Source organism: Carassius gibelio, chromosome B17 (genome assembly GCF_023724105.1).
Source record: "Carassius gibelio isolate Cgi1373 ecotype wild population from Czech Republic chromosome B17, carGib1.2-hapl.c, whole genome shotgun sequence".
Taxonomy (NCBI): domain Eukaryota; kingdom Metazoa; phylum Chordata; class Actinopteri; order Cypriniformes; family Cyprinidae; genus Carassius; species Carassius gibelio.
In genome coordinates, this window is record NC_068412.1 from 13,220,630 (window position 1) to 13,246,990 (window position 26,361).

A 26,361-nucleotide genomic window follows, 5' to 3' on the forward strand; every position below is an offset into this window, starting at 1 on the left:
ATTCAATTGGGGTTTGCATAAAGACACATTGAGAATTAAAGGAGTAGTGGCTTAAACAACAAGCACAACAACAACAACAACAAATCTTTGTTTTTATTTTATGGAAAGATGTAGTGACTTTATCCACAGACAAACTTTTGGCACATTACATAATACATGTTCTAAACAGCCATGTTAAAAGACAACCAAATGCAAATTCATTTTCTAATAATCCATATATTTATATGTTATTAAAATATTGTTGAAACACTTAAACTGAATGAGAATGGAATGAGACAGTGGAAGCACCACGTGAGCCTCTTGGTTACATTATTAACATGCTGCATGTGTTGAACACCAAAGGGTGAAAAAGAATAGGAACATATTTGATATAGCTAACATTTCTGGACCATAAAGTTGGACTGAACTGTGCTCACGTACGGATGGATTTTACCTATAGCACCATGTAGAAAATTGATTCTACGCTGTGAAAAATCTAGTACAAATAGAGGTGATTGTCTTTTCGTGCATAATTATTACTAGCTTGAAGAAGGCATACACTGTAAGAATGAAAAGATACTCTGATCACCACACTGACAGAACCAGTTTTAGAAAAAGCATCTAAAGGTTTTCTACCTCTAGTATCTTTTCATTTTTACAGTGAAATTTTCTTAAATGAAGGCACAGACCATCATTTTGTTTTGTTGGTTAACCATATATGACAAATGAAGAGAAATCCTTTACAGAGGTCATGAAAACCCTGAGCTCCAAAAGAAAGCTTTAGTATAATAAAAGTGTTTGTAACAGAAATACATTTTGCTTAAATAAAAAAGATATTAGCCAACTAAAGAGTAACATCTCAATAAAAATAGGTGTCTGAATTGTCAAATGTCCATGTGGCCAGACCTAATTTCAGACAAAATTCATTCTAATTCAAAAATACAGTATTTCAAGTCAAGCATATTCAAAGCTCAAGCATATAATTTTTTCTCCACCTGTTTTACATGTTAGTGAATTCTTCCTTAAAACAAGTTTCATTAAAGGTGCACTCAGTTATTTCCTCTCATTGAAGTTCTACACAAATAAATGAATAGCAGTTCTAAACATATTTAAAATCATGAAGTCAATAGTCAAATCAGTCACTTAACAAGAACTGATTTATTTTAAATATCAAGTGTGGGTTTGTTGAAGATGCTTACTCACTTGTGTAATAAATTAATCATGTCAAATAAAGCATTTCTACTGTGTTATCAGTTTATTAGGACATTTTGATTAGAACATTGCAATAGCAAAAAGTGTCTAAATTTACATGAATATTTACCCCTAACTAAAAACTTAGCTTTTTCATCCACACCACCAGGTGTCAGTATAGGTGTCATCAGCATAAGTACAAAACGACTGTCAGCGCAACATTAACAAAAAATGTACTGAGTGCACCTTCAAATGCTTCACTAGTATTGCCGGTGCCACCAGAAGAGATGTTCCAAAACGTTTTAAGTGTTGGCTTCTCCCATATTTGAGTCCCTTACTGTATCCCAGTTTTTAATAGCTATTGTATAATATTTCCTCAAACCTTCCGTCTCTTTGCTTTCAGAGACTTTAATAGTAGCGGTTGAGGCTGCGTGTGGCTGGCATGTCCGGCTGTCCGTTCATCCAGATCTCCCGGATAATCCGCTCACGTTCCTCTAATCGCTGTGCGCGCTCCAGCTCCTCCGCGGAGGTGAACACGTTACCGAGCGTCCGTTCAAAGCGCCGGTGGCGGCGTGCCGACAGGTCGGAGCTATTGTCCCAGTCCGAGTCACTGTCACTCGTGTCGCTGGTGCTCTCCGCAGTTTTGCCTGTTTTCTTGGGCGCTTGTTGCGTTTTGCAGTCGGTTCGACAGGAGATCTGCACCACTAACGCGATGAGGGTAAGAACCAGTCCCAAACACACTCCACACACAAAATACAGTGCCGCCCGTTCCGGGTGATCTGCAGAAACAGTTCAGAAGGTTAGTAACAGTTTTCATTGGACCACTGTTACGGTGTATTACAGAATACAAAGTTGGCCTGGCTTGTAATCATATTTTTATAGCCTAATAACTTGCACACACCTCTTCTTGTGTAATCTTTTTGATTTCTAAATGAAGAATTTATAGACTAGCTGTGTGTGTAGCCTACATAGCCTATATATGGAGGCATTCATGTGGCATATCTATTCTGATATTAAAGGAGATTTAAATGATTGAAACATTTAAAGGATGAAATTCATATTCTTTTTTTTTTTTTTTTTATTTCAAGTGAGCCTGTGATAAATGGGGCTGGCCCGAGAGCCATGGGAGCGGAGCGAGGCCGGTGGAGTAAATGATAATGAGCAACGCCTGCATTACTCAAGTCTCGAGTCCCACAGAGGAGGGATTCTGCGTGGCGTTTGTGATGACTGTCGCACTATTTTCAGTTTTGTGTTGTTCATTTTGTTATTAAATTATGTTTAAATGTTTGTTGGTTCCAGCCCCCTTCTTCCCGATTTCCATACTTTGTTCAGGGCTCTCAAGTTTTGAACTGAGTTCAGAGTGAGATTTTGCCCGCGGTCGCGATGTCGGCAGGGGTTTGATGGGGACGGGTGTCTGATCTCATAAATGACACATATTCTTACAAATAAAATAATATTTATTTAATTCAGCATTTATTTGTGTGTGTGTGTGAGAGAGAGAGAGAGAAAAAATGGTCAGTGCTGTTTATAGTAGGTGTTGGTAGCTGGTTTTGAGGCCAGGGGTTGGTGGCTCCCATTTGAATCACTGTGGTTCCAGGCCAGCCATTTTTCACAGTTCCATCAAGTGCTAAACTGTTCCTGGTTTTGGTCTTGTTTAATCCCACCATGGAGAAAACCCTCTCAGCATAGGTATTTGAATGAGCAAGCACTAACACTAATGCAGCTATTTTAGAAATCCTCCCTGCTTATGTCCCTCACACCTTGATGGACACAGGAGTTATCTTGTCTGCAGACTAAGCACCAGTAAAAAGAGCTGGTGGTTCCCATTGTGATGAATGGCGATCGGGTTGACCACTCCTTCTTAAAGGAACACCTACAGGTGGCTGCTCTACATAACCCTCTCTTTTTCCCTGTTTCCAGTGGGTTCTCCACTGTTTCCTCTATGGTCCTCCACAGTCTCTTCCATGCACCCATCCTCTACTGGCACCCTAACTCCCTCCCCTACTGTATTCTCCACAGCCTCCTCCTCTGACCTAGCCACCTTTTTAGGGAGCTGGGCCCGCATTCATAAAGATTCTAAGAATCCTCTCAGAAAACTCTTAATTTAGCTTAAAAACTTTTACGTAGGAGTCTTAGCTTAAAAGCGATTCGGGACCGATCTGAGAGCAACTCTGAGTAAGGAAAAGACAAAAACGTTTATCTTAGTGAGGAGGCGGGGTTGAACCGGTTGCTATGTATGACACAATCTTTTGAAGACTCTGATTGGCTGGTTGTCCAAGAAGGAAAAAAAAGAGTGATTTTAAGTATAGGGTCTATTCTAATCCTCACTTTAAATTTACATGCGTAATTTTTCCTATTTGACCGTTCTCTCTCTCTCTCTCTCTCACACACACACACACACACACACACACACATTATATGTGTGTATATGAATTCTATTTTTTTATTTACCATGCTTTTAATTTCCTATAAGGTATTTGATTGGCTTAGAATGATAAAAATTGTTCCACTCTTTCCAATTACAGTGATTGCCGTCCTATGTAAGTGGCGGTTTGAGTGTTGGTTTTAATGTATCAAACATGGAATCAAAGCCAAGAAGAGCGAGAAAGCCAATCTGGACAGAGGAACAGTGTTTACTGTTAGCCCAGTTAGTGGATGAACACAAGGCCATTCTTAAAGGAAAATTCAGACACAGCAAGGGACAAGAAGCAGACATGGGAGCGTATAGGACAAACTATTAACGGTTCATTCCCCCTGCTTGTGTTCACCTATAAGCCTGCTATATTCATAAATGCAGTTTTTAGAGCCTGCAAGGTGGGAATCTCCAGTGGAAACTAAATGAACTGTGACACAATAAGATGTTCTGAAAGTGCTGTAATTGTTTGTGTGATCACTCTGCTTACAGAAGGTTGTGACAGACCCAAATCATCACTATTGCATTGTTGCATGTTCCCAGTTGCCAAATATCGTAATGTAGTGATTACTTTAATTTATATATTAAATTATATTATATTAAATTATTATATAATCTATACCGTCTTATTAACTCATTGTCATCCATTGTCTGCAACACATTTCTTCTGCCTCTTCATCTTTCTGCCATTTTCTCCTCTGCTAAAGAAACTCTTAAGCCTCTTAAAAGTCCTCGTCTGTGCTCATAACAAATTTTACCTTAAGACCTCTTTTAAGGGATAAGATGCTTTCTGAATTAATTTTTTCTTTACTAGGATTTTTTTCTTTAATTTTAAAAGTAAACGCCCACATTTCTAAGAATTTTCTTAGAATTTTGTCACTAGGAACTACTTTTTGCATTAAGATTCTTTATGAATACGGGCCCAGATCTTTTAGAACAAAGCATGAAAGATTGCTCCTTTGCCTCTTCCCTGACATCTTTGAAATAGACGAATGCAATAATCAATATTATACATTGGATAAAATATAATGAGATAGCCTAGGCAAAACGTTTTGAAAATGGGGACCAGGATGAGGTGCAGTAAAAATAAAAGGAAAGAAAAATTTTTTTTTTTTTAAACTATTATGGATACTGCCATACAAGTATTATGGATAGGCCTATTATAGAAGTCTCTTATATAAAACTGTCAGAGTAGCCCCGCATCCTCTTCAACGTGTAACTTTGGCAATAAAAAAATAATAGTGGGCTAATAATAGGCACAAAAGCTACGGCCGACCACGTATAATGGCCAAAATTGCGTGCGTGTCGGGGTCATAATAACCATCAGACCAAAACATATCTTAGACTGTTTTTAAAAAATGTTAAATTAATATATTGATAAAAAAAACATATAGTGAAAATCTGTGTCATTGTCTTGACAAGTCTGTAACCGTAACGTTACCTACTTCAGCGAGCGTCTGGATCTGTGTTGCACACGAGCCTGTAAAAATCTTACCCGGATACAGCAATGCTATTTTCTGATTGGCTGATCGGTAGCTATATTTTTTTTATTCGATTAGCAGGTGCGTGTCAGGGCCTTCGGGGAACTCACTTGATTCCTCTACGTTACCTGTTTCACTGTTTAAAAAAATAGCGCCGCAACTTGGTGGGCGTTGTCCTCGTAATGTCTCTGCGTGAGAAATACAAGGTGTGGCGTGTGAGCGTGTGAACGGGTTGAAATGCGTGAGTCTCACGCCCAATGCGTGAGACTTGAGAGCCCTGCTTTGTTACATTGATGCCAAAACCCGGGAAGAAGGAGGGACACACTGTCAGAGATCCCTCGCCGCAGTGGTGAATCTGCACAGAGTACGACGGAGCAGGCTGCTGCCATGGACACTTGAGGAGGTGGGCAGGAGTGAGTTGCCGAAGGGAAGGACGAACTCGCTCCCGGCCGCCTAGGTTGTTGAGGGATGGCTGCCATCTGTGAGGGAATGGAGGAGTCATCACTGTACACCTGAAGCCGTTCACTGCCTTGATGGGGAGGAGCAGGGAACGAAGGACTGCTGTCAGCTGCCCCAAACCCAGAGGAGCCGTCACTGTCCACCGAGGGCTATCCAGCACCGCCAGGCATCGTGGAAGATTTTACCCGGCTGTGTAGGGCTGAGCGGCAGTGTGTATGGGAACCAGAACAATATTTTTTTCCCCTCTCTTCCTCTCTCGTCTCTCCTCATCCTTCCATCTCCTTTTCTCTCACCTCTTCTGTCCATACCCCCTGGTGCTGAGTGAATGATAATGAGTGACACCTGCGCCACTCGGTCTCGAGTCCCACTAAGGAGCTCCAGAAGGATAAAAGAAGGAGTAACGACAGTGAAGGAGGAGAGAGGACCAGGCCTGGATTTTATGTTGTTTTGGTTCTGTCTGTGCGCAGCAGTCGTCTGTGAGGGACTGTTGCACTATTTTAAGTTTTGCGTTTATTTTATTATTAAAGTTATGTTTAAATGTTCACCGGTTCCAGCCTCCTTCTTCCCAATCTACAAACTTGTTACGGAGCCATTTTAAAAAAAAGAATCTGTTAATTAACCCATGGTCCCACTTTATATTGTCCCTAATACCTATGTACTTACATAGGAACTAGATGTGTATGTAATATGTAACCACAGTGTAAGTACACATTGATACATAGTATCTACAGCTGTAATGTTTGTGCAACTACTTATTTGTAACAACCCACTTAATGGTATGTGTAAGTACAAATGTGTAACAGGACATTGGAAACAACACTTTTTGGTAAACTTTATATTTGATTTATCATGTAATTGCTCTGATGTTACACAGCAGCAGCCAGTTAGGCATTGCATATAAATTGTGGTTGGTGTCCAGAATTTTACACTTTACATTAAGTGGACAGTTCCTGACGAGTTACCATGTAAGTACACTTGTATTACAGTAGTGCACCAACACGAGATCCAACTCCTCCCACTTTACATATCCCTAAACTTACCCATCTCCTCCCCCTGGATCAAATGGTTCCAATTACACTTATACATATTGTTGTTGTTACAAGATGTAGATATATATGTCCTGTTACACATTTGTACTTACACAAACCATTCAGAGGGTTGTTACATGTGTGTAGTTACAGAAATTTTACAGCTCTAGAAACTATGTACTAAATATATATTTATACTGTGGTTACTTACAACGTACACATGTAGTTACTTCGTAAGTACACAGGTATTAGGGACACAATATAAAGTGGAACAGAAAAGGAGTGGATGAGTTAAAAGTAACACAAAATGTGTTGTCCTTAACAAAGAGATGTGTTTCAAACATTTATTTACCCTCTTCTTCACAGTGGATTTTCTTGTACTTTAAATATTATATATTAAGAGTAAAAAACTTAAAAAAAAAAATAAAGTAGAAAGTGAGGTTATACACACATACATATATTAAATAAAAAATAATACATGAAAATACAGTGCATCAAAAGTTTGTTCCTTAGTCCTTGATCAAACTTTTTTTTAATACATATTTGTGTATATATAATCAATTATTAGTAGTTTTCAGGAAACACCACTGAGCAATAAAAAAAAAAAAAAAAAAAAAATATATATATATATATATATATATATATATATATATATATATATATATATATATATATATATATATATATATATATATATATATAAAAGGTCTAGATTATATATATAAAAAAACATCTAAAATATTACATAAAATATTTTTTTAATTTGCCATGTAAAGCAAGGAGTGCCAATGTAAAAGAAAAACCGCAGAATCATCATCACTAAAAGGAATGTGGTGCTGTTATATTATGATTTTTCAAAGGATTATCTTTTGTTGAAAATAAAAATCAGTTAATCGCCCCGCTTTAGTACAGAGTATAGTTTTGGGGCTGTTAGCGTATAGAAGTGAACCAAACCTGTTTTACCTGCTATGAAGGAGTAAGCAGCCAGTGCATTGCTTACTAAAGCCATCTCCTCAGTAGTGGCTTGCCTTTCATTGAGGAAAGTTGTAACCATTTCTTCCACAGATGCTCTCTGGGTCACTTATTGTGTGGTACTGAAAGAAAGTGAAAGAGGGAGAGACCGCAAGTTAAAACCGGTCTGTACCCACCTTCATTTTTTTTAAATCCCTATAAAGAGAAGCGCTGAACTGTAGCATATAATGATGATGTTTTAAAGAGTGTAATTATATTGGGATTTCTCCCTACATTTAGGCTGTACCATAACCTCGTGTCAGAGAAAACTATTTTTACAGACAGGCTGGAAATTTCCAAACAGCAGAATAATGCTATAGCTTACAGTGCAACCACAGACATTGTAACAACCTAAAGTTTAATTTCTCCTCATCAAACTGCCACACTAGATCAGACAAAAAAAACATTCTGATCCAACATATACGTTATTATTCACTGACAAGATGATTGACGATTGCAGTTGAGACGATCATAATAGAAATTATAACCTTTCGTAAAGAATTAATTATAGAATGCCATCCTACCCCTTACATTCTGTGATTCTGTCTCCCCCTCGTAAAACCACTTCTAGGCATCAGGGAAAGTTTACCAGTAAATTATTGCCAAATTGCCAGGACATATTGGCTTGTTTGTGACTTTCATCCCAAGAAGATGAATATTTTTTTTTATAAAACAAAGGAGTCTGGAACACAAACAACAGAGAATCAGTGTGGCTGGATGGTTGGACAGAAAGCTTGAGATTTTCAGCAGTAGTCTGGGCTGGAGGTAGACAGCACTCAGGGCCAGTCATTCACGTGGGTGTAATGGAATGTAGTCTCATTTAGTCTCACTTAGACGAAGACAGGCTCCTGTTTTAGTGTAAATGAGGAATCAGACTGGTGGCACTTACAACAAATATAGGTAAAAATTGGTCATTTAAAAAACATAAAATGTATTTTTTCCTTAAAATTGTGATTCTTGTCCTCTTCAACCTGAGATGTTTGACCTTCTTTACCATATCTGTATCAAACCATTAGGCAACATTCATAAAACAATGTCATCATTGTGACATAATATGCTGAACTGATAAATATTCTATATTATAACCCAGGGGGAAGAAAACTTTTTGAATTCTGAAGGATAGTACTAAATCTACAAAATAAGAAAATCATCCTGTTCAAAAATGTTTACCCCCTGGCTCTTAATGCATCATATTTCCTTCAGGAACATCAGGGAATATTTGAACTGTTGTGTTTGAGTCCCTCAATTGTCCTCAGTGTGGATGGATCTCAAAATCATACAGTCACTGCTGGAAAGGGTACAAATATGAAAAAGGTGTTGGAAAACTGAAGAATCTGTAGGACTTGTAGGATTTTTCTGAAGAACAGTGCTCAGTCACACCATCGCTTTCAAAAATCTCCGTTTTGGTCCGTTTACACTGAAATGCAACCCCAGAGTTTTCAAACTAAAACGGGGTGTGCAGCATTTTTAAAAGTCTCAGTTTTCGAGGGTCGAAAACACCTGAGTAATGTAAACGATAGGCTTAACTGTAGCAAAGGTTGTGCGTTTTAAAACGAATACGCACTAATGTAAACGGGGCTTAAACTGTCCAGAACAAACAAGGGACTCATGAACAACCATCACAAAAACAAAAAACAGTCGTGGATCATTCAGGTAGCCACACACAGTATTAAAAAGCTACTTTTGAAAGGGGTCACAAACCCGATTCCAAAAAAGTTGGGACACTGTACAAATTGTGAGTAAAAATGGAATGGAATAATTTACAAATCTTATAAACTTAGATTTTATTTACAATAGAATATAGATAACATATCAAATGTTGAAAGTGAGACATTTTGAAATGTCATGTCAAATATTGGCTCATTTTGGATTCCATGAGAGCTACACATTCCAAAAACGTTGGGACAGTTAGCAGTAAGTGGCCAGAAAAGTTAAATGTACATATAAGGAACAGCTGGAGGACCAATTTGCAACTTATGAGGTCAACATGGCAAACATGATTGGGTATAAAAAGAGCCTCTCAGAGTGGCAGTGTCTCTCAGAAGTCAAGATGGGCAGAGGATCGCCAATTCCCCCTATACTGTGGCGAAAATAGTGGAGCAATATCAGAAAGGAATTTCTCAGAGAAAAATTGCAAAGAGTTTGAGGTTATCATCATCTGCAGTGCATAATATCATCCAAAGATTCAGAGAATCTGGATCAATCTCTATGCTTAAGGGTCAAGGCAGGAAAACCATACTGGATGACCGTGATCTTCGGGCCCTTAGGCGGCACTGCATCACATACAGGAATGCTACTGTGATGGAAATCACAACATGGGCTCAGGAATACTTCCAGAAAACATTGTCGGTGAAATCCACCGTGCCATTCGCTGTTGCTGGCTAAATCTCTATAGGTCAAAAAAGCCATATCTAAACATGATCCAGAAGTGCAGACGTTTTCTCTGGGCCAAGGCTCATTTAAAATGGACTGTGGCAAAGTGGAAAACTGTTAAGGTCAGACGAATCAAAATTTGAAGTTCTTTTTGGAAAACTGGGACGCGATGTCATCCGGACTAAAGAGGACAAGGACAACCCAAGTTGTTATGAGCGCTCAGTTCAGAAGCCTGCATCTCTGATGGTATGGGGTTGCATGAGTGCGTGTGGCATGGGCAGCTTACACATCTGGAAAGGCACCATCAATGCTGAAAGGCATATCCAAGTTCTAGAACAACATATGCTCCCATCCAGACGTCGTCTCTTTCAGGGAAGACCTTGCATTTTACATCATGACAATGCCAGAGCACATACTACATCAATTACAACATCATTGCTGCGTAGGAGGAGGATCTGGGTACTGAAATGGCCAGTCTGCAGTCCAGATCTTTGACCCATAGAAAACATTTGGTGCATCATTAAGAGGAAGATGTGACAAAGAAGACCAAAGACAGTTGAGCAACTAGAAGCTTATATTAGACAAGAATGGGACAACATTCCTATTCTTAACATGAGCAACTTGTCTCCTCAGTCCCCAGACGTTTGCAGACTGTTATAAAAAGAAGAGGGGATACAACACAGTGGTAAACATGGCCTTGAGACTTTTTTGAGATGTGTTGATGCCATGAAATTTAAAATCAACTTATTTTACATTTTCTCAGTTTAAACATTTGATGTCATCTGTGCTGTATTCTGAATAAAATATTGAACTTTGAAACTTGCACATCATTGCATTCTCTTTTTATTCACAATTTGTACAGTGTCCCAACTTTAATATATATATATATATATATATATATATATATATATATATATATATATATATATATATATATATATATACACACTATATATATAATTTTTGTCTTTATTATTACATTTTAAAGTTCTACTTATTTTGTTTTGTTTGTTTTAGATATGATAATATTACTGTAATGTTGCAAAAATGGCTAACCTTAAAATCAATAGAAAAATTAAATAGCTTGTATAAAATGTAGTTTAAATGTCTAAATGTAAGAATTTAAAGCCTTACTATGTATCATACTGTATATGTAGAAAGTATCTATTACCAAACTTTCCTAAGCTCATTTAACTGTTGGGTTTGTACTTCTGTGCAATCTTACATTACGACGCTCTACATTCACCCTCATTACTATCTTATAATTAGGAATCTCTCCCAGGCTCTGCACCATAATTTGATGTTTAAACAATATTTTCATGTGTAAATACTCAAAACACTGTGAAGCCTCCGTGCGAGGCAATCTCATAACCTTTTACAAAGTATGGTCTGTAATGCTTGTACACTCTCACAAAAATTACAGCAACATGAATGAATTACTATTATTAATACTATCTTACCTGGATTGTGTTGATACATGTTGATCCATCTATGCAATCTCACACTGTAGAGAAAAGAGAACAAAATAAAGTAAGACAAAATGAGAAAAAAACATCAGCATCCTCCCTTTGGCTGTTCAGAACTGATGGACAAAACAAAAGAAAGAAAATGAAGGGCTACTGTATGAGTCATAATGATCTATATAACAGAGCAGCCCCCTCAGCCTTACGATAAGACCTTCAATGGAAAAATGTCTTTCCCAATCTGTGTTGCTGTGTTTGTGTGTGTCAGAGATCGTACATCTTACAGTATCACTATGAGTCCTTTTCCGGTACACACACTCCTCCATTCAACCACAGTGATTAGTCAAGACCAAAACCCTCCCTAACTAAACAGAAAAAAAACAATAATACGTTTAAGTTGAATGGCGTTCGGCCTGGGCCAGTCCAATTATCTGACTGTTTGAAAGCCATAGTGTGTAAAACACAAATTTCCGCATACTAAATTAGGACATGAACTTGTAAGAATGAATCATATCAGGATGTGATGTGATGTGAGAGCAGTATATCGAGAGATAACTAGTCAGTGAGCATTCCTATCTAATTATGCACACATACAGTTTAAAAATCATATCTAAAAATCATCTGTTGCCCTATTTGTACTTAAGCCTATTTTTTATGGTTGGAAAACAGTAGGACTAAACCGTTGTTCTTGTGGTTTATATCTTTTCATGTTTTTGGAAACTGCACTGGACTTTTCCCAGGACCAGTCCTTCTTTCCCACAGAAATCTCATGGGTCCTATCCTGTCTTCATATTAAAATAGATCTAAACTGCTTAACTCGTTGAATTCCAGAAACAATAATTTCCTGAAAATTTACTCACACCATGTCATTCAAAATGTTTTTGTTTTTTTCTTTAGTCGAAAAGATATTTCAAGGAAAGCATTCCAGGATTTTTCTCCATATAGTGGAATTCAATGGGAGCCAGGGGTTGAAAGTTCAAATTGAAGTTTTATTGCAGCTGCAAAGGCCTCTACACAATTCCAGCCAAGGAATAAGGGTCTTATCTAACGAAATGATTAGTCATTTTTTTAAAGGTAAAAAAATATACATACTTTTGAACCACAAATGCTCATTTTAGACAATGAATTGGGTAATCACTCACAGAGCAAACGTGCAAAGAAAGTCAAACTCATTTACTAAAAAGGTAATACAACAATGTCAGATGATTTTGATGTTGGAGGAGAAAATTAAATGGAGTTTTTGACCATGAGCTATTGACGCATGACCTTTACAATGTGATTATGTAATGCGTGAATTCTCACATTGCAGAGCTAATGCAAGACAAGCATTTGTTGTTAAAAAGTATCAACTTTTTTTTTTTTTGGGTCCCGTTGAAGACCACTATATAGAGAAAAATCCCGGAATGTTTTCCTTACAATCCTCAATTTTCTTTTTGACTGAAAAAAAAAAAAAACACGAACATCTTAGATGACATGGTGGTGAGTAAATGGTCAGGAAAACAGTGTTTGCTTGTGCATATTTTTTTCCTGATTCAGACGAGACAACTTTTCCACTGCAGAAATCAAAATTATGGATGAGGACACACAATTTAACCAGAATCGGAAAGTTAAAACATCTTGATGGATTTACTTTCTTACAAACATCCATCTTTTCACTTCACAATGCTAAATTTCTCCAAATGTGTTTTACGGTGAAGAAACAAACTCATACATACTGGGTGAGTACATTTTTAGCACATTTTTATTTTCAGTTGAACCATTTCTTTAAATATTATTAAATTCAATTAGGTATGACTTATATTAAGTCTCTACTATGCATTATTCTTTGTCAGACAGGTTTAGCTTCAAACAATGCAGTGTGAACATTAGTAAGTCATTGAAAGAAAACTCTGAATCCATTTCCAGCACATGCCTCCTCATTATCTGTTGGAACGCCTAAATACGTTCATCATAAAATCGTTTTTGGGAAGCTTAGTCACAGGTCCCATAATTCTTGAATTATTTACACCACTATGTTTCTCTTGTCCATACAAATACTTCGAGAGAGTTTTCACCATTGTCTTCCAGATGGAACCACCGTTATGTACCGCAATCAAGAGAGGAAAGCAGCAGCTCATTTTTGGCAGGACTTTATTAAAGCCAGCAGCCTGTAGTATTTCAGGGCCTTGACCAACAGAGTCTGGTTTTAATCAAACACCGAGCCAAACCTGAGCTTCAAAGCTGGCATGAGCCAATACTCTTTCATTTGACTTCACAAATAGACGTCAAAGGAAGGAGTCACTTTAAAATTATGTTGTTCCTCATTGAACAAGTTAAGCAGTGCGGCTGTTCTTTCGTTTCAACTCTCGCGTAGTCACAAATAACAAACTTATTTTACTTTTCCAGGCTCTTATAGTTTTAACAGGAATCCATGCACCTGTTTCTCAACTATAACATGATGTTTAAGACAAAATTGGTCAGTGTCAGCCAGACCTCCCACAAGCATGCCAACCAGCCTGCTGCAAAGCATTGTTGACCAAGCAGGTCACGTTTAGCTGGCCAGGCATTTCCCTGTGCCATCCGTGTCAATTCCTCAAGTACAAACAGACAGGAGGTGTGGGAAACAGGTGCATTTTGCAAGTGTTTTTTTTGAGTTCTTAAAGGAATAGTTCACCCCAAAAATTTAAATTCTGATATCATTTACCCCCCTTTCAATGCAAACTTGTATGACTTTTTTATACTTCTGTGGAAAAAGATAATTTGAAGAATGTTTCTCCTTTTTTCCCCCATACAGTAAAAGTGAGTAACAACTTTAGATCCCACTGACATTAATTAATTAATTAATTAAAAAAATGTATACTGTACTAAACCTAACTATAAGAATTGATTAAAGGGGGGGTGAAATGCTATTTCATGCATACTGAGTTTTTTACACTGTTAAAGAGTTGGATTCCCATGCTAAACATGGACAAAGTTTAAAAAATTAAGTTGTACGTTTGAAGGAGTATTTCTGTTCCAAAAATACCCCTTCCGGTTTGTCACAAGTTTCGGAAAGTTTTTTTTCGAGTATGGCTCTGTGTGACGTTAGATGGAGCGGAATTTCCTTATATGGGTCCTGACGCACTTCTGCCGGAAGAACGCGCTCCCTTATAGTACAGCACTGAGAGCACAGACATTCACTGATCAGAGTGCGTCGCAAAATGTCACAAAAGACGCGTGTTTTTTGGTTGCCAGGGCAAGACAACCCTGCACAGTTACCAAAGAAAAAACAGCATTAAGGGACCAGTGGATGGAGTTTATTTTTACAGAGCATCAACGGAGTTGTGCAAGTGTTTGTGTTTGTTCCCTGCATTTCGAAAATGCTTGTTTTACAAACAAGGCCCAGTTTGACGACGGATTTGCGTATCGTTTATTTCTTAAGGATGATGCAATCCCAATGAAAAAGGGTCACGACCGTGTGTTGGAATCGCAGGCGGTGAGTAAAACTGCTTCAAATATCTCTGCCTCCTTGTTAGTGCGTCCGCCTCCCATCGGAGACCCGGGTTCGAGCCCCGCTCGGAGCGAGTCGTTGCTGCTGCTGCTCTTGTTCAGTTTCAGCTTCGGGATCTGATTCTGGATCATAAATAAACGGCTGAATCTGACTGTAAGCCATGGTTTGTTTTGGATGATGGTTTTTCCCTCACGGTAATGTCACAGCTTCCAAACGCTCTCAACGCAAAAGCCTACTGGCGCTCGTGATTCTTTAGCTCCGCCCACACGTCACGCATCCAGTCGGTCGTGTTTTTCCGGGAAAAATCGGTACAGACTATCTTTCTCTTATGAATATAATAAAACTAAAGACTTTTTGGAGTTATGAAAGATGCAGTACTACTCTATAGGTACTTAAGATTAACAGGATATTGAGTGAAAACGAGCATTTCACCCCCCCTTTAAAAGTCCACATGCTAAATGTTGACTGCTAAAAAAAATTATTTTCTTTCAGTGTGAAAATAAACAGGAACAGACCACATCTTGAGAAAAAAAAAAAAAACATTACATAAACTTTTTCATCAGAGGATTAGGAAACAAACTGTGTATACAAGTGCAAGACCTTTTAAAATCCCTAAATATCAGAGACAGCCTCTTATTGTCCTCATGAAGTGGTCTTATGAAAATATGTCCTCTCACTGGGGTCTGTTTACCATGAACTTATGAGATCCAGCAGAGAAATGAAAGAGCAGAGGGAGTTGCAGAGACTTCATCATTGTTTTCATAGGAGAGAGAGAGATTAAACTAGTCCTCACAAAAAAAGATAGTTTCAGATTTCTATTTTTAGAGCAAATGTTTAAAAATAGAGGTCAACATACAGTTTTCCAACAGCTGTTTCTGATCAGAAGGAATCACAAAATGGAGCTCTGCTTACAATATTCAGAGAAAGAAAGATATAAGATGTATGACAATGCAGAGTATAAGACAGAGAGTGTAAAACAAAGGAATCCCTCAACTAGTCTTGTCTTTGCTACATAATCAAACCTCTCAAATATATTCACAGTAAAATGAGTGAGCGTAAGCATTTCCTCAGACGTAAAAGCAAACTGAATTCCCACCACTAATGACTGTTTTTTGTATCGTTCAATTTTTATCCTATCCAGAGGTTGTAACCACAAACCACTCAATCTCCTCACACCTCATAAAGGAAGATTAGGAGAGACGGCACATATGAATGCTCAAAATGTCTATGTCTGATCACATAATCCCACACACACATTTGACTCTGCCTAATAATTCACTTCACCTAATCCACGATGAGCCTGCATGGTTTATAGACTAAACTGAAGTGCACATTTACAGAGACTCTGTCATTTAAAAAGAACAGAAAGCAAAGATTTGACCATTTTGTTCAGTAACTAAGCTCTATAGTCTATGGTATATCTTCTACACAAAGGATAAATAGAAGTTATTTTCTATTATGATTTTGATCTAATGTATTTAACTTTCAATCTCTGTTATTGAACTTATACTGTTGAACATAAATATTGAAATAACAATTTCATGTTTCATATTAAATCGTGTTTCATATTCAATCTTCTATATTGTTCAATTTATACATATGATTTACTAATTTAGTTACTAAAAAAATTAACGTTTAACTTTTTCATAGTATAATTATTGTTATTTTATTTATTTATTTTTTGGACAGACATTGTCATTCTAAAGCACTTACTATAAGTATTAGTATTTTGGTTTGTTTTACTGAAAGACTGTACATTATATGTATAGAAGCATTTTTGTACTCTCAGAGGTACACTTGCATATCCAAAGCAAAAATACTCACATAACAAAAGTCCAATTTTCATTTTATATGGTCTTTTAGAGTTATGGTCTTGAAAAACTTGAAAAATACCAGAACTTAAAAACAGAATTACATCCGTGTTGCTGAGCATTTCATGTTAGGACCTGAGTTCCTAAATACGGCCATGATTTATTTCACTTTCATTTGCCTGCACCACACTGCTTCACCCTCATTATAATCACAAAACATGACTTTGGGCAGATTCATTTGCCAGCCTTAATGCTACACTTCCTCTCTGCCCTGTTTTTTTCTTTTCTTTTTTTCCTCCCTTGCTTTTTTTCTTCTCTAATATAAGGTTTCAGAATGCAGGGCCAGTCTCAGCTCTCTCTGTTAGCTCAGTGAAGCAGAACAGTGGAGCTGGAGGACCTGAATGTACTTAACCCCACACAGATGGGAAACTAAAGCTTTTCCATACCTCAGCTGCCTAGAAAAGAAGAGAGACCGACAGAACACTATATTATTTCATGTCACTATAGACATTTTCTTTTCAGAACTGTTTTTATAATGCCACATTTAACTGTTTGTTCTCATGATGAGAGATTTAGTTAGATGGATAACAAGAGGGATGTTGAAGGATGTTGCTCTTTTGTACTGATTTAGCATCGGTTTCTTTGACCCGTAACCACTATGAAAGAAATGTGGGTGCTTAGGAGAACCGTGTTTAATATGCTGCTGATTTTTTCTGTTACAGCAAGAAAACATGATGAGTTCATTTAAGACTGGCTTCCTGGAAACAGAATGAAGCTTTTGACTAAAGAGATTTTTTTTTTTCTTGTAGAATCACATCATTTTCTGAGCACTTTAGTGAAGAACTATGTTCAAACTGGCCCCAAGGGATGTCAGTGTGTGCTCTGTGTATCTTGGCTCTAAGTGACTGGCACAGCATTCCCAGTTGAATCCTATCTTCAAGTGAACGTTTCTTTAAGTTTGGGGGGTTATGGGTAATTATTCTAGAAATGCACAACCTCCATATGGGCCCAAAATAAGTACAGCAGTAGTTCAAGCAGAAACATAACCAGAGGCTATTGAGCTATATTGTCCTCCATGTAAATTACAAATCTGAAGAAACAAACTCATCCACATATTGGATGGCCTGAGGGTTAGTAAATGTTTAGCCATTTTTTTTTTTTTTTAGGTGAACTATTGCTTTAAATATAATTAAATTAAATTAGGTATGACTGATATCAAGTCTCTACTATGCACTATTCTTCTTTACAGTGCAGGGCTCTGTACTGAAGTAATAATAGTATACCTTGTTACATTTCATACCATTCCACTGTCCTTCACAAAAGTCCTGTCTCTGAGAACATAGACCTAGCTTTATCACGTAAGTAAGCCAGAGGCCAGATTATGCTCTTACTGGCAGATCACACGAACACTGAAGCGCATGCACACACATTCAGACCAGACCCCACAGGATAAACAAACAAACATTTAGCCAGTCCTCTTCCCATCATAGCACACATGGTACACAGTATCGTCTTTGATCAGGTACCTGAGAGGCCTACTTGACGAAGGAAACTTGATCATTTATTTCCTTTGCAATTTTATTTACATCTTAGAAGAATCATATACTCTGCATTTGTGTTAGTTGCCTCCCAAAAAAATATTGGTTAACCTTCAAGAGAACCCGAACAAATTAAAACAACTGCTGTCTACTGTCAATTGCTACACTGCGTGTAAAATAATCTCAGTTCTGAAAGAAAAGAAAGCCATTGTGTAGTAGCAACGTTTAGTAGCGAACAGTTGGACTGTTGCCTGCGCTGTTGATCTGCTAGAGGCAACGTACACCTGGCTCTGAATTAAACATCTCTGTTAGCATCAGACATTAACCAATCTGTTTCACTAGGAAAGAAACTGTCTGTGTGGACAGATGCAGAAGTATTACCATATTTATGCCAGATCAAGCTTGAACAGAAACTATGACCAGTTTCTAATGCAGATTAGACTTCCTGGCTGTCATAGGACTGTTAAAAGTATTTTGGTTCTTATTATGCTGATCTTGCTCACCACACAAGCTCATGAAAGACATATACAGAGTTAGTGTCTATAAAATTGTAATTATTTTATTATTTACATCACATCTTCCAAACCCATATGAACTTCTTTCACAGACCACATAATTAAGTGTAGTTTTGAACTATTTTCACTACTATAATTAATGGGGTCTGAAGCTATAAAATGCCTTCAGAATTGTAATGTAGCGTGCTGACTTCACACCAGATGCAAGCTGCGTGTCCTGTCAAAAGCAAATACAATCCATGATGATCAACGAAAATGTCTAGATGTGCCTCTTCGCAATGCATCAAAGTTGTCAATGAGTTGTATTATTGTGTTTCTGAGGTGCTCGCTGCATGTGTGATGATTTCAACAACATTCGCTTGGATGCATATCGTGTAACTGATTTGTGGTGTAGTAGACATGTTGCACCTTCGACCAGTACCTTTTTTCAAATCTAGAGATGCTTTTTTAAGAAATTTAGTTAGTCTAACGCATATTTAGTCCATGTTTAAAAAAAAAATGTAAGGCAGTGCAATGCAAAAACACAATCTGTGGATACAAAGTTTTGTTTAGTGTCATAAAAGAGTTCGAAACTTTTGTGTGCGTTTAGAATTTATTTTTCATATTCGTAATCTTTCCCTATCAAAATGCTTGCTACAGATAAGAAAACGCAGTAAATCAAACTTGATCCAATTTTTTTTTTTTTTTGACGGACGAAATTGTGCAGTGTGTAAATGTAATTGACACAACGTGTGGTCGTATTTATTTTTTAATGTGCAAACATTTTGGACGATAATTTCGAACTCAATGTGCAAAGACCTTAAGACTTTTTAAACATTTGAAAATGGTAAGCAGAGCTTGCAGTTTTGAGGCAGGCTTGTTTTAAAATGACGTAAACCTTCAAATAGACAACAAAAAGGCCTATTGTTTTGAGTTTGCTCCTTGCGTTTTTTGTTTTAACCATAGCCACTTGTTCTTGTTTTCTTTTTAATTGCTCAACTGCAGCCCATTGGCAGAGCTGCTGTATGCTGAATCATGAATGCATGTGATAGGCCAGCCATAATGCAGCATAAAAACATATCTCATACAAAACATGGGCAAATCCTTGTGCTTAATGGCATAGGGGCTCATAAAATACCACATGCTCTCTGCCAGAGTCTTGTGTAATATTGAGCGTGATTCATACTGACAGAAGGCTTTTTTCCACTTTGTTGAATTACATTATAACAGTGCATAGTGACTTTAACCAGCCAAACCAACAGGGAACTAAAAAACTAAAAAAAACACTTGAAACATGGAGTATAATAAACAACAACAGACTACAAGAAATATCTAAAAACATGCTGATAATAAATTGTTATTCAATGTGACAAAATACTTTTCAAGTATGTTTATAGTTCTTTTGATCTTTTATGGATCTGAATGGGCCGTCGGGCCCTATATTTACTGTATGTATTTCAATGAAAATAAAAGAGCAGCAAGAACATTCTACTTAATATCTCCATTTGCGTTTCCACAGGAGAATGAAAGTCATACAAGTCTGGAACAACATGACCATTCAGTTTGAAGTCACTGGTCACTACATCTACTTCAACTCAGACCTGTTTGAATCCTGTGTGTCCATGTTTCACTGAACAATGCTGCCCAGTGTGTGTTCAGGGCCACTGGCCCCACGGTTACTGCTCTAGGAGCGGGACAGGAGCTGACACAAAGCAGCTGTCTGAGACCACTAGTGTGGCAGGAAGTCCTGCCAACATCTGGTCCTTCCATTAGAGACCCTCCAGAACCAGAGCAAGCGACAGCAGGCAGACTCGAAAGGTGAGTGGAAGTATTGTTTCTAGTCATGAGGTTTGTGGCCACAAGGACATCACATTATAACAATTGGCTAGGTAGCTATTAGCTAATAGTTCAATTATGGTTTAGACATTGAGGTCTTTGTGTATTTGAGGACAGAGGTATAAAATAGGAGGAATGACTTCCTCTCCATTGACTCTGGTGACCAGTACAGGGAATCTTCTGTTAGATAAGAATGTTATGCTAAACATCCTGATAGAGGTAACTGGGTGTGTTTACATGTTTAGACACAATTTCTGTCTAAATACTAATTATAACTATCAACATTTTCCAATTAGAAGTAGCTGAAAATTAAATTACTTTTACTACAGCAGTATAATTTAGTTTGTTTATTTTTTACATATACTAATACATTTTAAAGTGCCCCTATTATTGATTTTTGAAAATTACCTGTCATGCAGTGTGCAAAACTGCTCTAATTGAATGAAAACATCCTGTAAAGTCTGAGAGTGCACCGTGTATAAAGTTATAGTCTCTCAAAAGAAAGAGTCAAGTGTGAATCATTGAAGCTCGTCGTTTTTCAAACGAATCCCAAGCCGTTTCATGTTGACGTCAACATTAAATATTAGCATATTGCCTGCCCACTTGTTGGTCCTTTTGCGTTGGTCTGAATGAAAATGCTATTTCATTCTTTGCCACTAGGTGAAACTTTTGGAGCAGAAAAAATAGCTGTTTCCACAATAATGCTGTACACAAAGCAGCACTGTGCTCACAAACACTGCTTTATCGGGCATTAGAGACATGATGGAATAAAAAGGAGACCAACTGGACCAATCACTGCAGATTAGCATCCCACAAAGGTGGGGTTTGGAAAAATTAATCGTTGAGTGAATCATCTGGGAGTCGATGAGCAAGTAAGGTAAAATGAATGCATATTATTAAGACAATTAAGGTGTTTTTTGACCTCAACAAAAATATGAACGTTCATTACCCATAATAGGGACAATTTACTCTCATGAATTAACAATCAACAATATTATGTTTGTACATTAGCCTAGATTAGTAAGTGATGCTGTTATTATTAATGCATGATACATTATGTGTTAACTACTGGTACTGAGCTGAACCTTATTGTGCAGTGTTAAACAAAAATCCACAAAAAAATACCCTAATCTTGATTTAATTGTTTAGGTAATTCAACAAAGTGTCTACAAACAGCCATAATCAACATTTAGTTTTTTTTTCAGTCTCAGTGGGTGTTTGGTTGTGCTCGAGGGACAATGTTGACCCTGTTCGGCCCTCCCGAGCAGAGAAAGACATCAATCTAATGTGAAGTGTTAAAGGAAATCCTGCGAGCGTGCTGTTGTTCAAACAGAGCCCATAACCCCTGAGAGTCATTCAACAGCTTTTATTTAACGCAGAGAGCAAAGGTGTTCTCTTTCAACTTCCACATGGCGCTCATTTACTGACCCCCCACCTTTCAGTCTAATGTACACCTGTGAATATAGATAATCTGGCACTTTGCAAATTAAATGACTATTTTACCCCCCCCCCCCCATCTTCAGTTGGGACTGGTGTGTTATGCAATTCCATCTTCCATAAATCATCTTCCTAGTGAGCTCTCAGAAAATATTGATGGAAAATATTAATACGGTAGATTACTAGATTTACATTATATCTGTATGTATGGTCAGAGACAGTAAAAAATGCGATCAAATGCATCACATTGTGTTGAAGAGAACCTCACTTTTTTATATTTCTATATTTTAATATTACAGTTGTAGTCAATACACATTTGATATTCCACTTGGGAAAACTTGGTTATTAAAAACTTTAAAGCAACTGGGCAGTAAATGACCTATAAAGCAGCCTTTAATATAATATAATATAATATAATATAATATAATATAATATAATATAATATAATATAATATAATATAATATAATATAATATAATATAATATAATATAATTGTATTAAGATTATATATTATATTTAAAAATGTATAATTATATATTTATTTAATATGTGTAACACATTTCATTTAGTTTAATGAGTAACAATTAATGCACAATCATAATGACAACATAATCATCATTCATTTGCACTCAAACTCACCCGATGTATTCTGTCCTTTCTCTTGTCCATGCACACGCATCTGAGCTGAAGCCGTAAAACACTGTTATTCCACTGTTTATAAGTGAGCTTCTGTGTAAGTTAGATTGCATTCAAGTAGAAAAAAAACTCAAAGAAGGAAGGAAGAAAAAGGACAGGTAAATTCTCCTAGAGAGTCTTTTTTCCTATTCAAAACAGTTCAAAAAAGTCACTGGAGGTAAAAGGTGTTCATAACGCCGTGTGCAGATGCATACTGGAGCTGTGCTTCTCTTTATAACCCATGATAGGAGGACGCTGTGCCCTAGAAGCTGGAATGTGACAGAAAAAGCAAGAGGCAGAAATATTCACCACATTGACGGACACAGACGAGTCAGAATGGAACTCTGAGAGAGCAGTGAGTATGAAAGAAAGGGAAAGAGGGAGGTCTGCGAGACTGAGAGAGATAGAGAGAGGGAGGGAGTCTGGAAAAGAAGGAGGGGGATGGTTGGACGACTAGTAGAGAACACGACATGACATGGGAATTTCATTCAGCCTGGACTTGGAATTTGCCTTTTAACTTTTGCTGGGAATTCTGCCCTGAGGCTCTCTGGAAAAAAAGCATTTTTGTACACGTGTATGCGTGTGCATGTGTACAGGAGTGAAATTCATAGAAAATTCATGCTCATTAAAATGCATGACCATCAAACAGCCATGAAAAACACAGAGTGGCCACAGAATATATGAATACACATAAGCCACAATTAATGTATGAATTTCTTTGCAATGTATCAAAATATGATATCAAGTGGCTTTTATTTGAAAGAAGAAAAGCACAAGTGCCCTTTTGTGTTTGCTAAGTTTTAATAAAAAAAAAACAATAGATATGCTTTTGAAAATGATAAGTATTCTGACACTTTCTAGTTATGAAACGTTAGTGCGTTAGTGTTCATAGTTAATGGGACAAATCTGTGGTTGCTTGTAGGGCATCTGTTTGAACTTGAAGGAAACAGAATACCATTTTACAGTAAAAAGAAAAAGAAAAATAAGAATTAAGACACTTTTTTAGCAATGTTGAATTAACAACAGTAATGACATGTTTACGTTTTTGTCTACTTCAAATACATTATGTTCTTTTGAACTTTCTCTTAATAAAAGAATCATAATTTTTTATATATACAGTATGTATAGCAGTTTTTAAAACATTTCTCTGACCTTTTTAATTTTTCATTTTCATATTCACTAAATGTGACTATAGGACCAAAAAAATCTATAAAAATCACGAAAAAGTGTAGTTTTAAGGAAAAGCCTAGCATCATTTGTTTAAAGATACCACTTGAAATGTTATTAAATCCAATGAAATTCATACATTAAAAAAATGTGACTTACATTTCCAAATGTATTTTTTCCTGACTGTATTTAAAATAATAATAATAATAATTTTAAGTTTAATGTTTTTAAACCCACGTTTGTCCGTATAAACAATGAGCATTCCCATGACCTTTGAGCACACTCACTAAGCTGAGTTTGTTGCTTTTATGGACCATAAAAGCTTTAGATAGTCTTTGACCTGTCTCCCCCTCCCAATGTGACCATCTTCCTCTAATCTGATAGGAACCATAGCTGTCTGAGCTTTTGATCGCTCAACCTGATCTTCTAACAGCTCCACCACCGCCATCCATGAAATGATCAAAGTCAGTTAATGCAATTATAAATGTGACAGGAAAGAACTATGGTCAAAAACAAACAAAATCACCAATGAACAAAGTCTGAAATGTGATCTGAATCAATGTTGAGATAAGGAAAATGACTGAAAATGTGTCAGATTTACCCAACAAAGTGTAGTTGCAATATTGCATGAGAGTGCATGATCAAAGAGTAGCCGAGGGTTGTCATCTCAAGTTAAATGTCTATTGTTAACCTGACTAGTAAATAGCTGGTAATAAAGCTATTCGAGTAGAGATAAGCAGTTATAAACAAACAATGGAAAACAATGAGCTCTGTATACATTGTTGTCTTGGCTGGTTTTTATTTTCATTTCTCAACAGGTTGAAACAGACTGCCACTATTAACTATCCAGTTAAACTTAATGGGGCCGTCATGATTGAGAAAACCTCTTTTCCAAAGGGAAGGTAATTAAGTATTTAATGGGCATGTTAATAGTTCACCAACAGCATCACGTGAGTGAATAAAAGCAGAGAGACAGAGACATGCTCTGTCAGACGAGATCTACAGATTCTGAAGGCACATTATGTAGCAGACTGCAGAGCTACTGAAGTCCAAATTCACTCATGGAGATGATTTTATTAGTGTGATTGTTCAAAAGGCTTACATAACGCTGGAGCATCTCCGGGAAAAAATAATGAGGAAATCTTTGCTGGGCTAAAGATTAAATCTACAGCAAAAACCATATTGACGAAGAACACAATGTAAAAATAATATAAAAAAAAAATAAAAATCTATGTATTTAACTAAACTATGTAAAAAATACCTTTAGGGTCTACACAGGTAAAAACACTGACACATTAGGACTTACCAGCTTTGCGATTCAAAATTAACTTTCCAATGGATATAAGCATAAAACACATCCTTAACTACATCCCATCCTGCTGTGTTGTGTTCCTGCTGAAACAATGGGTGTAAGGGTCTGCTGAAGCAGCACAATTCAGCATCAGTCATTCAGTGCTGGCCTTTACTGCCCTGCTGCCCAGAGTCAACAAACCAGGGCTGATGGGGTGTGCCTGCATTTTACACAGAGCCTCTGATGGGTCAGCACTGGAAAAATCACAATATGAAACGGTTTACAGCATACATTATTAATTATAGGTCTATAGAAAGAACGAGAATGGCTTAATGCGAAGTGGTGTAAAAAAAAAAAAAATATATATATATATATATATATATATATATATATATATATATATATATATATATATATATATATATATATATTGGAAACCAAATATAATTTTAAAGTACTTTATGATATGTTGCCATACTGTAACAGCCCACAATAGTGGATCTAACTTAGAATACGCGTTAAGTTTAGCTAGCTAGCAAGGTCAGCCGCAATCTGTTAAGCTGTAACAATAACAACATTAATACTAGCGATATAATGTTGATTAGTTGTATTATGGATATAATCAAATTTAAATGGCAAATTTACTTTGGATTAAACATGAATATAGGTAACGTTACATCAATGAGCATATTCATATTCTATGGCAATGTAAAGAAATGGGCAAAACTGTCTCTTCTTGCAGATAAAAAAAAATCTGCTTTATGAAGTTTCATACATAAAAAATATGATCTTTCAAGTATTATGGGGGGATGGGGTACTTCACGCAACATACACAACATATAATCATCACTTCCCTGCAGTTACTGTTTACTAACAAAGTGACAGCAGCAACTACTGACCTGGCATATACAGTAGGCTACGTAATACAGCGGTTTTAGCCGTTTTCGTGGATATGTGTAAACGCAAATCATTTTGAAAACGTTGTGTAGTTGTGAAACCTTTTAAAAACGCAGTCTCTGACTTCATCATTCTCGTGTTTGTAGACTTTTCAGTTCAAGTGTGTGGATTATAGCATTGATTATTTTTTATTCTTCTGTGCATCACACAGAAAAAAAAAAGATTCTGATGCCAATATATTTCATCACTTTAAGAGTGTAACATTTTTATCTTACATTTTAAGCTTAACTACATATAGACAATGTACAGTATTTGAGGTTGACCTACCTGCAGTTTGCGTTCTGTGAT

The 26,361-nt window shown here is 36.8% G+C and overlaps 1 protein-coding gene across 4 annotated transcripts; it reads right to left on the reverse strand.

Annotated features, from left to right (window-relative positions):
- Nucleotides 1-75: 75 nt before the first annotated feature.
- Nucleotides 76-25,333, reverse strand: eva1a (eva-1 homolog A (C. elegans)). Of its 4 annotated transcripts, none has more exons than XM_052579978.1 (5): nt 22,623-23,028; nt 11,396-11,439; nt 8,094-8,244; nt 7,515-7,645; nt 76-1,949 (listed from the first exon to the last, which is right to left on the reverse strand). In XM_052579978.1, the coding sequence occupies exons 4-5, from the start codon at nt 7,603-7,605 to the stop codon at nt 1,579-1,581; spliced, it is 462 nt and encodes a 153-aa protein (XP_052435938.1). In that variant the 5' UTR covers nt 7,606-7,645; nt 8,094-8,244; nt 11,396-11,439; nt 22,623-23,028; the 3' UTR covers nt 76-1,578. The 4 variants fall into 4 exon arrangements, with proteins under 4 accessions (XP_052435938.1, XP_052435937.1, XP_052435936.1 ...); XM_052579977.1 differs by having other exon boundaries at nt 8,087-8,244; XM_052579976.1 differs by lacking the exons at nt 8,094-8,244; nt 22,623-23,028 and adding an exon at nt 25,132-25,333.
- Between the last annotated feature and the right edge of the window lie 1,028 nt (nt 25,334-26,361).